Source organism: Medicago sativa, chromosome 8 (assembly GCF_051527215.1).
Source record: "Medicago sativa cultivar Bolivia chromosome 8, Bolivia_mono, whole genome shotgun sequence".
Taxonomy (NCBI): Eukaryota; Viridiplantae; Streptophyta; class Magnoliopsida; order Fabales; family Fabaceae; genus Medicago; species Medicago sativa.
Window position 1 is genome coordinate 59,090,555 of NC_140756.1, and position 13,901 is coordinate 59,104,455.

General features: G+C 35.1%; 3 protein-coding genes across 3 annotated transcripts; 1 reads left to right on the forward strand and 2 right to left on the reverse strand.

The window, feature by feature from the left end:
- Window positions 1-2,736: 2,736 nt before the first annotated feature.
- Window positions 2,737-3,357, reverse strand: LOC146899995 (uncharacterized). The gene has a single exon (XM_085736892.1). The coding sequence runs from the start codon at window positions 3,355-3,357 to the stop codon at window positions 2,737-2,739; it is 621 nt and encodes a 206-aa protein (XP_085593018.1).
- LOC146899996 (PKS-NRPS hybrid synthetase cheA-like) lies at window positions 3,354-4,816 on the reverse strand. Its single transcript, XM_085736893.1, has 2 exons — window positions 3,730-4,816; window positions 3,354-3,619 (listed from the first exon to the last, which is right to left on the reverse strand). Exons 1-2 carry the CDS (start codon window positions 4,814-4,816, stop codon window positions 3,354-3,356), a joined length of 1,353 nt encoding a protein of 450 aa, XP_085593019.1.
- A 4,796-nt stretch (window positions 4,817-9,612) lies between these two features.
- Window positions 9,613-12,427, forward strand: LOC146899997 (DC1 domain-containing protein). Its single transcript, XM_085734140.1, has 4 exons — window positions 9,613-9,771; window positions 10,434-10,913; window positions 11,015-11,494; window positions 11,598-12,427. Exons 1-4 carry the CDS (start codon window positions 9,682-9,684, stop codon window positions 12,255-12,257), a joined length of 1,710 nt encoding a protein of 569 aa, XP_085590266.1. The 5' UTR covers window positions 9,613-9,681; the 3' UTR covers window positions 12,258-12,427.
- Window positions 12,428-13,901: the final 1,474 nt, after the last annotated feature.

Genomic DNA, 13,901 nt, shown 5'->3' on the forward strand with positions numbered 1-13,901 from the left:
CCCTTACCTTTTTGTCTTAATCTTGGCTTTGTAGAAGCTTTCAACTGAGTGCTGCTGCATGTAGTATCATAGCTGCATAATATTTCAAATTGTTCTTTCAAAAAAAAAAAAAATTTATATAGTTAACTGGAATTATAGAGTAAAGAACATGGATAAAATTTATATAGTTAACTGGAATTATAGAGTAAAGAACATGGATATTGTTATGCTGGAGAAGAAATCAGACCATCTGCTTCCAGCAAGGAGAGCTTGTTCACATCTATCCATTAATTCTTGATAATACCAAGAAACCACACAAGTGAGAGAGACATCACACTCTAACCCAAAACCTTAAGCCAGTTTATGGATCCTCTCAATTATAAAGTGGTCAACCTCCACTTTTCTATCTGATTTGGGACATGTAATTCACACTTCCACACAACAAATTACACTTCCACAAAGGAATAGCTCTCTATTTTTAATTTGTGCATAAGAGAAGAGAAGAAAAGATCTATAGTTTCGATTTTGACAAAACTTTGACGCACAAATAGATGAATTTTGTTATCCTTCTGCATGTATAGTTGTTCTATTCACAGTGCAATTCATACCACTTCATGAAGGGAAATTTTTTTAACAAAGAGTTGCATTCTTTCATAAATTACTTCAAATGAAAATATGTATTAATGCTACTCAAGCCTGAGTTAGCTTTCCACCGTTGATAATCATTTAGATATGAGCTTGAATCTCATCCTTAAAAGACGTTGTAAAAACATCATATTCCTAGCCAATCATTTCGTTAAAGGACTGCAAGTTTTCTTTCAAATTTTATCAAGAACTGTGAATTTTATTCAATCACCTTGCTATGTATCAACTCTTAGCTTTTAAATTTTGCCATTGTTATTATGTGGCTTGTGCTATAACGTGCCTTTGAATGATAATCCTGATTTAAGCGCTTTCTCTGCCATCTTCTAAAAACATTGAAGGTCATATCCGGACATAAGAATTTGAGAATGGATTCTCTCAAGTGGAATTCTCTTCATTTTTCTTAATTGTTACATCTCAACCATACACTCAATATCATATTTTTTTATAATATTATATCTCTTTTTGTCTCTCATGTTTAATGTAGTAGACGTAACAATTGAGAAAAATGGAAACAATTTCACTTGAGAATTCATTCCCTAAGAATTTGGTCAAGTTTTGCGATGCTTTTGAAGATGTGAATAAAGTCCACATGGAGTATGCATAAAGACAATTATATCTAGGATTTTGTGTATTTTTACCTACTAGCTAATGTGTGTTCTAATAAGTTATGTGTCAATAGTTTTAAAAAATATCTGTTTTTATATGATTCTTTTTACAAATTATATGATATCCTATTTAAAATGTATTTTACAATAGTCCGATCTTTTTTTTTTGACACAACAATAGTCCGATCTTTGTAAATTGTAACTAAATATAATTTCAAAAAAGTATTCGCTTAGTATAATTTAAAAAATAAATTACCTAGCCTAGTCTAGACATTTTTTCTTGAAAGGCCTAGCCTAGGAATTATGCCCTTTACCCAAACCGTTTCGCTCATTCCCAAGTGAAAAGACGAATATACCCCCACGCATATTAACTCAAGCTAGTACAAATGACAACGTAAGTTAACACACGTTGCGTGACTTATCATACGCTAGTGTTAATAGCAGTGAGAGTTAACTCACGTTGCCATTTGTACTAGCGTGAGTTAACTCACGTTCATAGCAGAAAGCAGAAACTGCATTCAATGCAGTGCAGTACTGAACAGGTGTTTGGAAAGTAAAAAATGACCCGTAATCACGCCACATTCATAACTTAACCGAATTACGCCAGTATAACAAGATTATCAGATAATACGACATAATCGAACAAAATTACACAAAAACATCGTTTTTCTCGCAATCACGTAATCACACATAACGATCCAAACGATCCAAACGGTCCAAATTTCACAAATTCGCCGGTAATGACCCGTAATCACTTAAACACACTCAATGACACGTAAACAATACAAATTACACCAATTTGTCCATAAATTTATAAAATTACATAATCTCACATAAACGGTCAAAATTACCGAAATTCATCGTTAAATTACATAAACACAAATTCATTAAAAAATAATTGGTGTGAATAATTAGAGACAAAGCAATGCGAGCAATAATTGGTGTGACATAACCGGCCACAAAAAAAATAATTCATTTCATATATTTATATAATATATAATATTAGTTACATATTGGCCATAAATATCCAAATTACACAATCGGCCACCAAAAAATATGTCGGAGTGTAATACCACCAAAAAATAGGACGAACACCGACCGACCCAAAAGTGTCATAACCTATCTAACTAGACTAGTGATAGTGCATAATCTTCGTATTCATCCATGACTTCAAAATCTTGCTTTGGTTTTTTCGGAGTTGGAGTGTCACAAGTAATAGGATTGTGCTCATTTGTTGGTTTCTTTGGCGGCTTCGGCTCCTTAGACATGAGAGCATCGAAGGCGGCTTGTCTATCCAAAAACTCAAAAAGTCATTGCTCCGCCTCACCAATCTTGTGAGTCATCCACTCCTTACAAGGAGGTGGTAGCGGACAATTTTCTTTCAACTTCACATGAAGAAAGTGGTCCGGAATTAAGTAAAGGCACATTATGTTGGAATGTGGCTTAAGTGGTGGAGCACTCCGAATTGGAAAATATGTCTCACATGAACCACCCATTTCGGGCAAAGTCAATAGAACAACCGCTCTATTGTAGCAACTAGCAATAATGTGACCCATATCCGGAGTGTGGTCAACCACTTCTCTGGAGGCGCAATACCACTTTTACTTGTTGGAGGGTGTAAACCATCCAAGATAAGTTTATAACGCCTCTCGGTAGCATATATCGGCAAGTAGTCACTCTTGTGATTTTTCAACTCATTAATAAGTGCATGACGAACCAAAACATGATCTTCCTCATTCAATCCCATGTGCCTAGCTACGACCCAGAAACCACAATTACCATCCCCTCTAACATTCACAATGTCTTCAATGTAAGGTCTCATGAGATGTGGAATTTGCAAATAAGGTTTTGGTTTTGAAGTAGGAGTCGAAGCTTGTGAGCGGGAAGTTCCAAAACGTGAACCTTTACTCTTTGGAACATTACTCTTGGCATGTGAGCATTGACTATCGGGATTTTGGGCATCAATAGTCTCCCACCTAAAGGGGATTCGACCTATGGACCTCGTTTTCGGTGTAGACTTCACCCTTTTAGGTGCTCCCTTGGTGGCCACTTTTCTCGGAGGTGGCTCCAACATTGTGTTCTCCGGAAATCCTAGTTCACGCAACTTTTCTTTGACGAAGAGTTTCATCTTGTAAGGGGCCCTCTGAGACGTTCTTGAATAGCGTTCCATTCCTCCATAACGGAAAAATTGACATCAACCTCTTCTCCAATTACACTTAACCTTCGCCAATGAGGGTGTATTTCATCCAAAAGAATAGGCAATTTTTTCTTTCTCTTCTCGGCAAGAATACAAGCACAAGGCAACCCGAACGTTGTCATTTGCACACAACCACAATGTTCTTTAGCAAAGCCGAATCTCCTAGAGCGTTCAAATTCTTCATCGATGAAACCTAAAGCGGCCTTAGAGACATACCCCTCCAACTCAGAGAATAACTTGTTTTTTTTTTGTATTTGTGCACCATGAAGGTTATGCTCCTCCCAAAACTCCCTTGTATCTCACCAAATTGATTTTTCAACATTTTGTCAATTTCATCCCAACATGATGCCAAATCTCCCACACTACTCCTCAAGTATCTTTTCAATTGTGCATGAGCTGATTCAACAATGTTGGTGGTCCTACACCCTAGATGTAAGTATTTATTCATCCATGCCCTCTCAAAATGCTTCTTAAGGGGGAAAACTGTTTCCTCAACATATTTAACAAACAATGGAAACGGTCTGCATACCTCATCTTTGAATGTCAACCATGCAATTGCAAATGAATCCTCCGTAGGAGAGTTAACCACATCTCTCCAAGCCCTCACTATTTTCTTAACAAGCTCACAATGCTTGTCATCATCCACTTCCTTTGCATCTTTGCCAACAACTTTTGCTTTCGAAGGCTTGGCATTGACTCTACAATCCGTGATGCACCTAGATTTAACATTCTTCTCAATATGAAAATAGCAAAGTACATGGTCCATTTTAGGGAGAACTTCGGCAATGGCTTTCATCAAAGCAGGATCCCTATCGGTGACAATCACCTTAGGCATGTTGCGTTTTGATGTCAAAAGACCAACCAACATCTCAAGTGTCCAAATGAAGTTATTCTCTTTTTCAAAGGAAAGAAAGGCAAACGCAACCGAATAGGTCATTTTGGTAGAGGTGACACCAACAATCTCAAATAACGGCATTCGATAGGTATTGGTTTTGTAAGTGGAGTCCAGGACCAAAACGGTGGGAAAAATGTTAAGCATATCAATTGAATCCGGATGAGTAAAGAATAAATCTTCAAGAGTGGTTTCCTCGCTATTTGCTCTTGTGAAATAGACATATTTATGCTTCTCCAACTTTGAAATCAAGTATTGCAACTTCGTCTTGTCCTCTCTTTGCCCCTTGCGCCATCTAGTTCGCGCATTATACACTTGCTTGATGAGTGTCACACTTTCTTTGTTTCTTTCCTTCAAATCCGTGAGAATATTCCTAGGCTTTGCCAAGCTCTTTGTCATGTCGATAACTCTTTGCTTCTCCTCCGCTTTTAGTCGACCCGCAAGAAGGTGACCGGATAACTTTGGCGCCAAGTCATGGTTTTGAATTCCACAAAGCATTGCAATCCACCAATCTTGTGTTTTTTTTATCAAAGAAGCATTTCAGCCTAAACAGACAATTACATTTCCCTGTGCCCGTGCCTTCAAGCTTTGGTTTCTTCCTTGTCTTAGGTGGCTTGTATTCACCACTCCTCTCACATTGCATTGTCGTGTATGGCGTTATTGTACTAGATTTATCTATAGAAATAGTAAATCCGGCCCTTGCCGCTTGTCGACGAACCCAACCAAGTAATTATTCATGATCTCTCCACCTTTCAATTGTTGTAAAAAATGACATGGTGTTTACTTCAATAACACGAACACCGGTAGGTACCAGTTTAGGCTTCTCTTCAAAGTTACCGGTAGGTACCGATTTTGCTTGGTTGTGAACTATGTGAGCTTGAAAAGGAATTTTCACTTTAAACTCCACTTGTTTGGTTCGTTTGACATCGCCGGATGGTACGCCGGAACCTACGCCTAAACCGGAAGCTTTGCTTTTGGCCGGTTTAGGTTCAACGCCATCCTCCCCCAAATTTTCAACCATCTCACTCAATGTCTATTCAATAAAAAAAAATAACAAAGAAAAAATAAATAAATAACTTGTGCGGCAAGCAAAGCAAGTAAAAAAGTGGCAGAAAAATTCAAAATATGGGCAACACAGTAGCGTGAGTTAACTCACGCTAGTGTTATCTTCCTGCGCAAGTTAACTCACGCAGCACTTACAACTAGCGTGAGTTATCACCTACTGAAATAAAAAACGTAACTTCCAAAAAAACCAGCAAAAATGAAAGAGTTTTGACGGTACATTACCTGTTCTTTGATGCTTGATGAGCGTAGAAACTTGTTTCCTGACGATTTGCAATGATTTGGAATGAAGATTTTGACCCAAAAATCGCACTTTTTGGGTTTTTGGAGATGGAGGGAAAGAAAAAGTGGAGTTGTGTGGTTGCATGCTGGGTTTTGAACGAAAATAGTACCTAGCGTGACTTAACTCACGCAGGGGCAATTTCGACAATTACTTTGGAAATAAGCAGAACCGTTTAGGTAAAGAGCAGAATTCCTAGCCTAGTCTAGATCTTGTAAAGCCTATATCATATGCTCATATCAATTGGTCTATCTTATTCTTATCGATGTATGAACTCTAAAGCTCAGGTATCTTGACATGATCCAAAAATTCAGGGTGAAAATTGATCTTTGAGTTGAGATGAAACATAGGGTTAAGTAAGTTTTTAATTTCTATAAATATATCATAATTATTTTTTTTCTCGCTAAAAGATTTCTTTAATTTAACTTTTTTTTCAAATAAGTTTTTCTATGTTTTTAAGCCAACTCATCTGATTCTTTCATAGTTTTGAATGTTTACAATCATGTTTAGAATCCTATAGGGATCTCTTCCACTTTAATTTAGAACTTTTAAATAAACGATTAATTAAATATGAATTTTTAAGCACAAAAAATATAAAAATTCGGCCAAATACCACTTTTGATGCTTTTAACTTGACATAACTCCCAAGTTAGTCATTTAAGTTTCGAAAGTTTCAATTAGGTCCTTTTAATTTAACAGAATTACCAAGTTAGTCTTTTAAGTTTCAAAAATTTCAAATATGTCCTTTTAGTTTAACAGAATTCACATTTAATTAATTATGGTTAAAAAAATATATAAATTTTGTAAGAGATATTCTATAACGTACTAAACATGAGCGTATAATGGTCCTTCATAAATGTTTTGAATGGTGATCCACGTTTGATTTCTTTAGCCCCATCTCTCTTTGGTGTTTCGCTTTTTTGGCTTTGTTTTCCTGATTCCGTTCCAGATTTGTTGAGTTCTGCAGGTTTCAAAACTTTTAGGATTGCATCTGCTGCGTAGGAGAAGATGGGGATGACCTTAAATCTATATTTGATCCTTTAAGATTGAATTTGAACAAATCAGCTAGAAATGGATTTTATTTTGTTATTGTCATAGGAAATCCTTGGCGTATGGACTTGTTATCGTATTGGTAGTCGGTTTAATAGTCGTTATCAAATATATGTCCATGGTGCTCGCCGATTCACACCTCTGAAATGGATTATGCAAGCGGTGTGAGATTGTTCTAGACTAGGATTTGTGGTGACTTTACCCTATAAAGTTATTTTGTATCACTAGTTTGTTTGTTTTGACTACATAGAGTTAGGTCTATGTCCAGTTTTTGTAGCTTTCTCTTTTTTATTTCAATCTACTTATGATGCCGCAGATACTTCTATGATGCCGCGGATACTTCTGCATTTCATTTGCTTAAAAAAAAACGAGTGTAAAAAAAATAAAAATTTCTAAGGATGCGCATGAGTTTACTTTAAAACATAAACTAAAAATATTTGAAAGACTATTGTTCAAAAAGAAAAAAATTAGATGATAAAAAAAATGAAATATATATTATATCTCTATTTTTCGCGGAGTTTTTTTTGGGTTGATTTTGGTTCTCATAGCACTTGTGTTTCCTTCTTTCCTTTTTTTTTTTTTTTTTCATTGTCTTGAGTACGGTACAACTCCTCAAAACTATGTTTTTTGTTCTAGTTATTTATACTATTATGGTCTTGGTCTATAAAAACAAAAATACTAAAAAAAATGATGAATATATAAAGAATTTGTTCTACCAAAAACAATAAATTGATTTAGATGAATTTTTTTAAGATTGAATTCATCGTAGTATTTGTCACAAAATTAATGCTTCACATTCTTATTCATACGTACCCATCATTCTGGTACAAAATTTGAAGAAAAAGGGAAATGAAAAGTGTAGCTTGTTAGACAAGATAAAAGACTCCTATCTTAGTATACAAGAATAAAGGTAAAGTAGTTAAATCGACAGCCATTAAATTAAATATCGCAGTGGGAAGGACTAACGGAATGAATATGAAAGAAGTCGTCTTATTAAACTCTAGTTCTACTTTGTTTTCTAGTTTTTATTGTTTTTGTTTTTTTGTTGTGTTTTTTATGTGAAATGGAATTTATTGGTATTGGAGAATTTGAATAAATTTATTTCTTGACAAAGAGATATGATCTTCTAAAATCTTCTGAATATAAAAGAGTTGACGTGTATGTATTCTTTGTGATTTTCCAATGAGCCAGTGACGTGTTAACGATAGTTGTTGCGAAGCCAATGCGTTCCCACTGCGTTTTTGTTAAGAAGATGCCTAGTGATATTCCGCGAATCTGCGATACTACATTGACGCAGACCAAATTAAATTGATGTCCGACATGCATTGTTATATGCAGCGCAATGCAGGGCTGTGGCTAGGGGTGTTCGTGGTCCGGTTTGGATCGGTTTTGAGGTAAAAAATCAACTGATCCAAAATAAAAATTAAGTGCGGTTCGGTTCGGTTTGGATGATTATGTCAAAAAAATCCGAACCGATCCGATCCAAATATATGCGGTTTAATTTGGATCATTTTTTGGATATCCAAAGTGTAACATGTAAATTTTTTTTTAATATTAATATTACTCATACACAATAAAATAATAAGTTTGATACAAAATATGACACAAATTTATTAAAAAAGTTAACATTACACAATGAAAATGATTGATTATAATTGAAATAGATGAAGTAGTAATAATATAGATTAAATTAATGCAATATATAAGATTAAATACCAATAAACAATATATTATTTCAATATATAATACTAATAAAATAATAAATAAGTATAAAAATTTACTTTTGCGGTTCGGTTTGGTTCGGTTCGGTTTTGAAAAGGCAATCCGAAATCCGATCCGATCATAGCGGTTTTTCCAAAACAACATCCAAACACATCCAAAAATATTCGGTTTTTTGCGGTTTTCGGTTTTTTTGGATCGGTTTGTGGTTTTATTTTGGATTGGTTTGGATTTGAGCACCCCTAGCTGTGGCTTGAACCCAAATATCTCACTTATTCACCTTAAAAGAATGGATTTTAGTAACTAAATTACTTAACAGAAAACAATCTAATATTTTTAACTGTGTTTTCACAAAAAAAATGAAAAAGAATTAAATGTTGTCAATAATTTTTCTTAAATTATGTTTTTCATTCGTGTATGTCGAAATGATTTTGATATTATACTATGGCTTTGTTTAACCTCCACAAGCAAAATAGTCTTGCACTCGCAAATGTTTTCATCAATGTATTAATAAATCATTTCATTTTTTTTTAATCTCAGATCTTGCATATATTATGCATTGTCCTTACTAACTAAGCTAAGTTCACTAGGACATGTCATATCTTATTTAATTTAATGATAAAACTTATCGATAAAATAATAAAAATTAGTTTAGTTTATATATAATACTACCTCCGTCCCTAATTATAGGAGCCTTTTGCAAAAATTACGGAGATTAAGAAAGTTGGTTGTAGTATTAAATTTGTATATAATTACTATTGTTTTTACAATTTTATCCTTAAGAGAGAGAGTTAATTTATGTTTTCAACATAATATTTATTGTTGATTGAAGAAAAAGATGCAAAATAAATAAGGGTATATTGGTAAAGAAATAATTAATGTACTTGGAAATACCAAAGGGGTCTTATAAAAAGGGACAAATTTTCTTCTCAAAAGGGTCTTATAATTAGGGACGGAGGTAGTACAAAATTTATTTCATTTGGGCATTATAGTTCAATTGGAAGAGAGATTGCAGTATATACACAGGTCCGTGTTCAAATCCGACACTTCGGTAAGTTGAATTTATATAGAAAGAAAAAAAAAATGAGATGAGATTATAATAAGAATTTCTTAACCATTAAGCACGCTTCCTTCCTACCCCCACAAACAAGTATAAATAAGAGGTCCTTGTTTTACAAGTCGTGTGTTATTCTTGTTTTGTGTCATAAGTCATTAGTCGCTCACTCTCAATCAATAGCAGCAATAGATAGCGATGGCTGATTCCGTTGATATCACTCACGATGTTCACTCTATTCTCTCTTCTTCTGATAGAGACTTTCTTCTTCGCAACACCGGTGACCAGGTACTTCCACCTTTCACCGTTACTCCTTTTCTTCTCTTCTTTAGTTTCTTTTTGTTGATTTTTATGAAATTGTTAAGAGACTAATGTCATCAGATATTCAATCATAATTTTAGTAATTTATTGAATCATACAAAACTCTACAATTTTGGGACAAAAGCTAATGATTCTCTCTTTTTTATCCGAAATTGATTCTCTGTCTCTGCTGTTTCAATGATCTGATTATGTTCCTTATTGCATATATGTAATTAAGTGCTTATCTTTTTTTACCTGTGTTGGTGTCCGGTGTCTGCGTCAGTGTTGATTGCTGAATTGAAGTTAGCTGTGTTTTGGATTAAATTCAATTGAATTGTCTATTGCTGGGAAAGAAAGAATTGTTTTTAACGCAAAAATTGGAAAAATAAAATAAATATTATGGTGAATAGTCATCAATCGATTTGATTCTTAACAGGAAAAAATTTGGTAAAAAATAAGTGGTCATTCATTTTTTGTTTGAGTAAAATTATTACATTGAACTAAGTTGACTTTAAGTTTTCATGTGGATTACTGTAGTGTTTTTGTTATTGGATATTGTGGCTTATGATAGTAGTTTGAAGTGGTAGCTTTATTTGTACTGATACCGATGGAATATTGTGGTGCTATTTCTTATATTTTGAAATTCACAGGTAAAAATTGACAGCTTGAAGGGAAAGAAACTTGGTTTCTATTTTTCAGCATCATGGTGTGGTCCGTGTCGAGGATTCACTCCAACGTTGGTGGAGGCGTACAATGAACTCTCTCCAAACGGTGACTTTGAGATTGTTTTTGTCTCAGCTGATGAAGATGATGAGGCTTTTAAGAGCTACTTTTCCAAGATGCCATGGCTGGCTATCCCGTTTTCTGATTCTGAGACACGCGGTCGCCTTGATGAATTATTTCATGTCAATGGAATTCCTCATCTTGCATTGCTTGATGAAGCTGGAAAAGTTATCACTGAAGATGGAGTTGACATTATCCGTGATTATGGAGCTGAAGGATACCCTTTCACACCAGAAAGGGTTCAAGAGTTGAAAGATCAAGAAGAGGAAGCTAAGAGGAACCAGTCCTTGAGATCGATATTGGCCTCTCGTTCTCGTGACTTTCTGATATCATCCGATGGAAATAAAGTAAGCTAGTAACTTAACTCTGTATCATGTCGTAGGTTCCTTTAGTTATTATCCGGTTGTTTCATTTACCAATCTGACTTTTCCTTTCATGTGCACAACAGATACCTATCTCTGAGCTTGAGGGAAAGACAGTTGGTTTGCATTTCTGTGCAACTTCATACAGATCATGCACGCTATTTACTCAAAAGCTTAAGGAGGTTTACAAGAAGCTGAAGGAAAATGGGGAGAACTTTGAGGTCGTGTTTATACCCTTAGATGATGAGGAAGATGCATTCAAGAAAGAATTAGAAAGTGCGCCTTGGTTATCCTTGCCTCTCAAGGACAAAACCTGTGCGAAACTAATTCAGTACTTTGAGCTATCAGAACTCCCCACCTTGGTTATTATTGGGCCAGATGGGAAAACTCTTCATCCTAATGCAGCTGAGGCCATTGAGGATCATGGGGTTGATGCGTATCCATTCACTCCTGAAAAGTTTTCTGAACTTGATGAAATAGCAAAGGCCAAGGAGGCATCTCAAACACTTGTGTCAGTTTTGGTGTCTGGCGATCAAGATTTTGTCATTGACAAAGATGGGAAGAAGGTAATATATCTTAAACTATAAATTTACTGGATTTTGTTGAGTGATTCCCCATCATTCCCTCTTTGTAATTTGTTTAATAAGTTAGCATTTATCTCCATTTCAGATTCCGGTATCAGAATTAGAGGGGAAAACTGTCCTCCTGTACTTCTCAGCCCACTGGTGTCCTCCATGCCGTGCGTTTCTTCCAAAACTCATTGAGGCATACCATAAGATTAAGGCACAAAACAATGACGCACTTGAAGTGGTTTTCATCTCAAGTGACAGGGATCAAGAATCCTTTAATGAATTCTTTGCGGGAATGCCATGGCTGGCACTTCCCTTTGGTGACACAAGAAAAGAATTCTTGAGTCGCAAATTCAAGGTATCTGGCATCCCCATGCTCGTGGCGATTGGACCAAGTGGCCAGACTGTCACGAAAGAAGCTCGAGATCTGGTTGGGCTTTATGGGGCAGATGCTTATCCTTTCACTGAAGAGAGAATAAAAGAAATAGAGGCACAAAAGGATGACATTGCAAAGGGGTGGCCTGAGAAGGTGACGCATGAAACACATGAGCACGAGCTTGTATTGTCGCGCCGCAATGCTTATTGCTGCGATGGTTGCGAGGATGAGGGAGATACTTGGTCATACTTCTGTGAAGAGTGTGACTTTGATCTCCATCCAAATTGTGCGCTGGGAGACAAAGGAAGCATAAATGGTGCTAAGGAAGAAGAGAAACCCAAAGATGGATGGGTTTGTGATGGAGATGTCTGCACAAAAGCTTGAAATCTGCGTGTTATAATTTGGTGATTACCGGTTATAGTCATATGCTTGTGATGTTAGTTCTAATATGTCTTGTGAGTTGTATAAAATAATTTGAATCTTTGGATATTGTGATATGGATGATAATCTTTAATGTGTGATTTTATCTTGTGCATGATTCACCCTGCCAAAAATTATGGTTATTCTCCTTCCTCTTACCTTTATTGTTATAGTCTTGGCTTTTGCTTCCAAATGGGGAGGGAAGCTGGAAGCATTCGATTGAGTGCTACGCCTACTGCAATCATAGCTGCATAATATTTGAAATTGAGATTGAAATTAAAAATCAAATTCGTCAAAGTAGCAAAACTGTAATTATACCAAATTATAATATTGCGTATTAAATTCTCTTTAGTGAGTTCTTTTCGTCAAACACCACACACAAGAGAAAGTATCTATGAATAGAGAAGCATAAATGCAAAAACACCACACAGAGGAGAAAGCTTCTATGAATAGAGAAGCATAAACGCAAATGTATGCCTTTTCAATTCTCTCAATGTCAGCAATCACCTTCACTTTATGCTGTTACCATACAATACATGAGAAGCTTCTGTGCAAAGAGAACGCATAAGCACATTAAAAAAGTGGTCTTCACGCTTTAATATTATTTTTTGCACTTCAAACCTAAGAGGCCCGACCATGTTTAGTTTACTCATTTTCACAATACAAACTTCTCTTTAAACTTAAATTCTCTCAACTCAAACTCTTAGAAACTCCCCTTTCCCTACTCACCAACAACGGCCTCTCAAGCGCCACCACCACATCGTCGTGAAACCTCTTCCTTCCTTCTCTCTTGTGCGATCTCACTCTCCTTTCTTCTCTCTCGTGCTCTTTCAACATTCCTCCCTCATTGTATCTGCACGAGAGTAAACCAAACAAAGAGCATCATTTTTTAGGGTGAGAGGGTGGCGATATGCAGTTTTTTGTAGTTGTTATTTTGTTGCTTAATTTTGTGTTATTAACGTTGATCAGTGCATTCTTTTTTTTATTGGTCAAGTAACCTAGTGGTTAGAGTTCACACAATTAAATTGTGGAGTTTCATAATCATAATATATATCACAACCTTATTTGACAACAGGCTTTCTCTTCAGGTGAATATTGTTATTGTTTTTCTACCAATGTCGATGAAAATCATAATATATATCATAATGATTAAAACTAATTGTATATTTGTCATTTTTTATTTGAATCGGACATATGAGACCTTGAGAGAAACACACTTCAATGTCTCGAGTCAACCTAAGTGGGTTAATGTTTTAATGAAATTTAGACTATAAATCTTTACTTTGTTTTTAAACTATTACTCGCTCTCCTATTTGTATTTTATTTATACAAATATAATCAATAGTCCATAATCAAGAGATTAGCTTAATAGATTAAAAATAATCTTAACTAAAAAGAGAGAGTTATAGTTTAGATCATATTATTTTTTTTTCTTTTAAGGAGGCCAAAATCTAAAACTTCTCAAGGATACCAAATTAATGCATTATTTTTAAAGAAGACCAAATTTTAAGAATTATCTTACCAAATAAGAAAAGAGTAATACTACCTAGTTTATAGACCAGATTAATGTGTCCTCGTGAGCTTAACTCAGTTGGTATAGACAATGCA